This window comes from Plasmodium gonderi (genome assembly GCF_002157705.1).
Source record: "Plasmodium gonderi DNA, contig: Pgo-contig_324, whole genome shotgun sequence".
Lineage (NCBI taxonomy): Eukaryota > Apicomplexa > Aconoidasida > Haemosporida > Plasmodiidae > Plasmodium > Plasmodium gonderi.
Genome location: NW_021629227.1, coordinates 1 through 3,620, shown reverse-complemented (window position 1 = coordinate 3,620; position 3,620 = coordinate 1). Strand labels below are relative to the sequence as shown.

Here is a 3,620-nt window from a genome sequence, read left to right as displayed (position 1 = left end):
ATATATTAATGAAAATGTAAATAATTTTAAGAATAATTACAAAATAATCTATATAGTAATTTATATATATAAGATGTTTTCATAACCTAATTCACAATAACCTTGTAATTTATATTGTTTCAATAAAAATATTAATATACAAAACAAATGTGTAATTTTAACTATTATTTAATATAGTAAATTGAGTTTAATATATATTAATATATTATACAATTATTATTCTTTTATCTTATAAGAAATATAAAATTTTTACTCATATGTAGCATGGAAATATATATATAATATGAAGGGAAAAAATAAATTTATAATATCTATTAAAATTATTATATTCATAATTCTCTTATGTATATACCACCATTATGATGATGAAGTATATTAATTATATATATGAATATTGTAGATTTTATGTAATATTATATATATGTAAAAAAAATATGACCCTTATATTTAACTATATATTTAATTATATAAATATATTTTATATCTTTATTTAGCGCATATTATCTAAATTTTTTTTTAACACATTCAATGCTGATAATACATATATTGCAAGAACAGAACGATTACTGGCTAAAAATATATTCCAAAGAAAATATAAACAAGAATCTTTAAAAGTTAATTTAAAACTTTTTAACCCAAAATATAATATAAACAATGGTTCGCATGAAATAGCCTCTATATACAAAGATATGGAATTGCTGGATGATTGTGTTAATGGATTATTATTAGATGAACATGAAAAGTTTAATAAACATGTAGTAAAAGCAGAAATATCGAATAAAACATTAGAAAGAGCGATATTTAATGATTATCCTAAATTGCATGCTATTCCATTAAGTAATAAAATTGCTACCATATTGTGTGATTATACTGGAAAAAAAATACATGAGATTGCTCTTGAATCCACAAATAATTCTTTAGTTATTATTTTAACACATAAATGCAATTCAAAATTATATGGTAAATATACAGAGTTAAATAATGTAGCATTTCTTACTATAATGGTTATATGTTTGTCACAAATATTATATATTATTGGAAAATTTGATTTCTTAGATAAAAATAAAACTCCTCAAATGAGAGAAAAAGAAATAGCCAAGGAAAAAAAAATGGAAATTAAAAAAAAGAGAAAGAAGGATATGCTAAAATATAAAGAAATACTAAAAAAGGATGGAATAAAAGATTTGGACACTTATATGAAGTACTATAAGCAAAGATATTATAGTAAGAAAGGAATAGGAAAATTTGACAGTTACTGTGAAAAATATATATTCGATATGATTGATAGAATAGATAAAATATCTGAATGTAGTAATTATGAAAATAGAAGAATGAAAAAAAAAATTTGTGTGAGATATGGACTCTATGGTACAATTTTTTGTTTATTTCAATTATCTGGTATAATTTATCCTTTAACAAGTAAGATAAAAAAGAATGTTACTCCTAGTAGGTATATTCTTTCTATTTTAGGTTTGCAAATTTATAGTAATCAAGTTGATAGTTATCAGATTTATGATTATCAAATTTATGCCACATTTATTATAATATTATCAATTTTAATTTTGGTACCCATTATTTATATAATGATAAAAGTTGTAAAATATGAACGTTTAAGGGCAAGGAAATGTAAGATGAATTTTAAGGAATATTGTGCCTTTTGTAAAGAAGTTCTAACTAAATAACAAATTTTAAAATTACCTAGATGTCTAAAATATTTAGTAAGATGGCAATAATGGCTAATATATTATATATTCCACATACGGATAACTATTACATAAATCATCATAGTAATATAGGATTTTATAATTTCTTAAGTAATGTTCTTATTTTATATGATATATCCTTGAACTTTTTTTACATTATATATAATATATTTATAAAAAATATATATATAATACACGTATTCATTCCTCATTATCTAAAAAAATTGTTTATGATTATTTATTTTTAAAAGAATATATGTTAATATTTTCCTTTGTTATATATATATAAATATTCCAGAATTATTAAATAATCTAGTAAAGGATTGTATATATATTCGTTTAAAAACTATAAGTATATAAATTATCCTAATTGTTTGTATAATAATATATAGTTACAAAATATATTTTTTTTTTTACTGTTGTATAAATTATATTTGATTTGTATCTGAATATCCATCAGGGTTCAGGGTTTAGTATTCTATGTTTAGTAGTTATTCTATCATAATAAATTCATTATAATCTTTATAATTAGTTATCACAGTAAGATTTGCATGTGTCCTATATTCCTGGAAAAATTAAGGCAGTAGTCTACTAATTACATCCTATTTATATCTTCTTTCGTTCATAAATTTTAATATTACCTTAGCATATAATTTGCAATAAATAAGATATATATATATATATATTATGCATGTTTATTTTAGTGGGAATAGTTAATTTCTGTTATATTCTTAAAAGAATACATAAATATATAAGTTAATTTAATATAATAAAAATTCTTACCGAAAAAATATTGTTCTTTTCCAATTGATACATATCCAATAAACTATATTTTTTTAGAAAATATAATATATGAATGTTTAATAAGCAATAAAAAAACAGTAGTAATGTATTAATTTTAAAATATAGCAAATTACTTTGATATTTACATTTTGAGATAATAAAAAATAAATAATATATTAAATATGGATAGTTTATTTATTTATTTCGTATCATTATTTCTATTAAAATTATAATTAAAATATGCTACTAACGTGACATATTGTATATAAGACAGAATACTATATAAATATAAACATAATATTAAATATGTGTTAAAAACATAATAATAATATAAGTAATATTTTCTATACTCACATGTAATACTAAGTACAAAAATGCATAATCATTGTCCAATGTCGCACATAATGTTATTTAATATAAATTGTATGTATAACAAAATGGCGAACATGCAATAAAACAAAAGTTAAAGTGACATTATCACTTTTTTCATCTTCGTAAAGATAGTATATTTTAAAGAATTATATATTTTATCATATGTTATAATATATATTTAATTTAATTATTTGTATTTATGTGATCTATATATTTTTTGTATTAAATAAAATTTATTGTAATCATAGAAATTAATGTTTGTGTTTGCAAGAAAAAATAATAGCTTTGAATTTAATCTATAATTATAATATTTAGATGAATAAATATTATATTTGTTAGCAATATATTATTATACTTTTTAACACTTATATATGTGAAAAAGAATATATGAAATATTATAGTATGAAATTGTGAAAATATGCAGGTTAAAATTTTTATGTTAATATAAAAAATAAATTATATATATGAATTAACACACCTAATATTGTTATTTACATAAATATACATATATATGCATACTAAGATACCATGTATTCATTTAAATAAACAATGTATATTAAATTAAAACTTTCTTTGTTTATACAGCAGATCTCGTAGTAAATTTTACAATCTGCATGCTTTTTTTTTTAGTGTATATTATATTATCTAAAATAAAAAAAATTTTATGTATATTCGTAACATTTATTCATTTAATGAATGTATTCATTATAAAAAATTTAGTACTTTACATAATCACGAAAGAAATATCTATTCTGTATATAC

At 19.0% G+C, this 3,620-nt stretch overlaps 1 protein-coding gene across 1 annotated transcript; it reads left to right on the top strand.

Annotated features, from left to right (window-relative positions):
- Window positions 1–359: 359 nt before the first annotated feature.
- On the top strand, window positions 360–1,951 carry PGO_002840 (variable surface protein; the record flags this gene model as incomplete). The annotated part of the gene is made up of 3 exons (XM_028691200.1): window positions 360–407; window positions 495–1,592; window positions 1,724–1,951. 3 exons carry the CDS (start codon window positions 360–362, stop codon window positions 1,949–1,951), a joined length of 1,374 nt encoding a protein of 457 aa, XP_028547001.1.
- Between the last annotated feature and the right edge of the window lie 1,669 nt (window positions 1,952–3,620).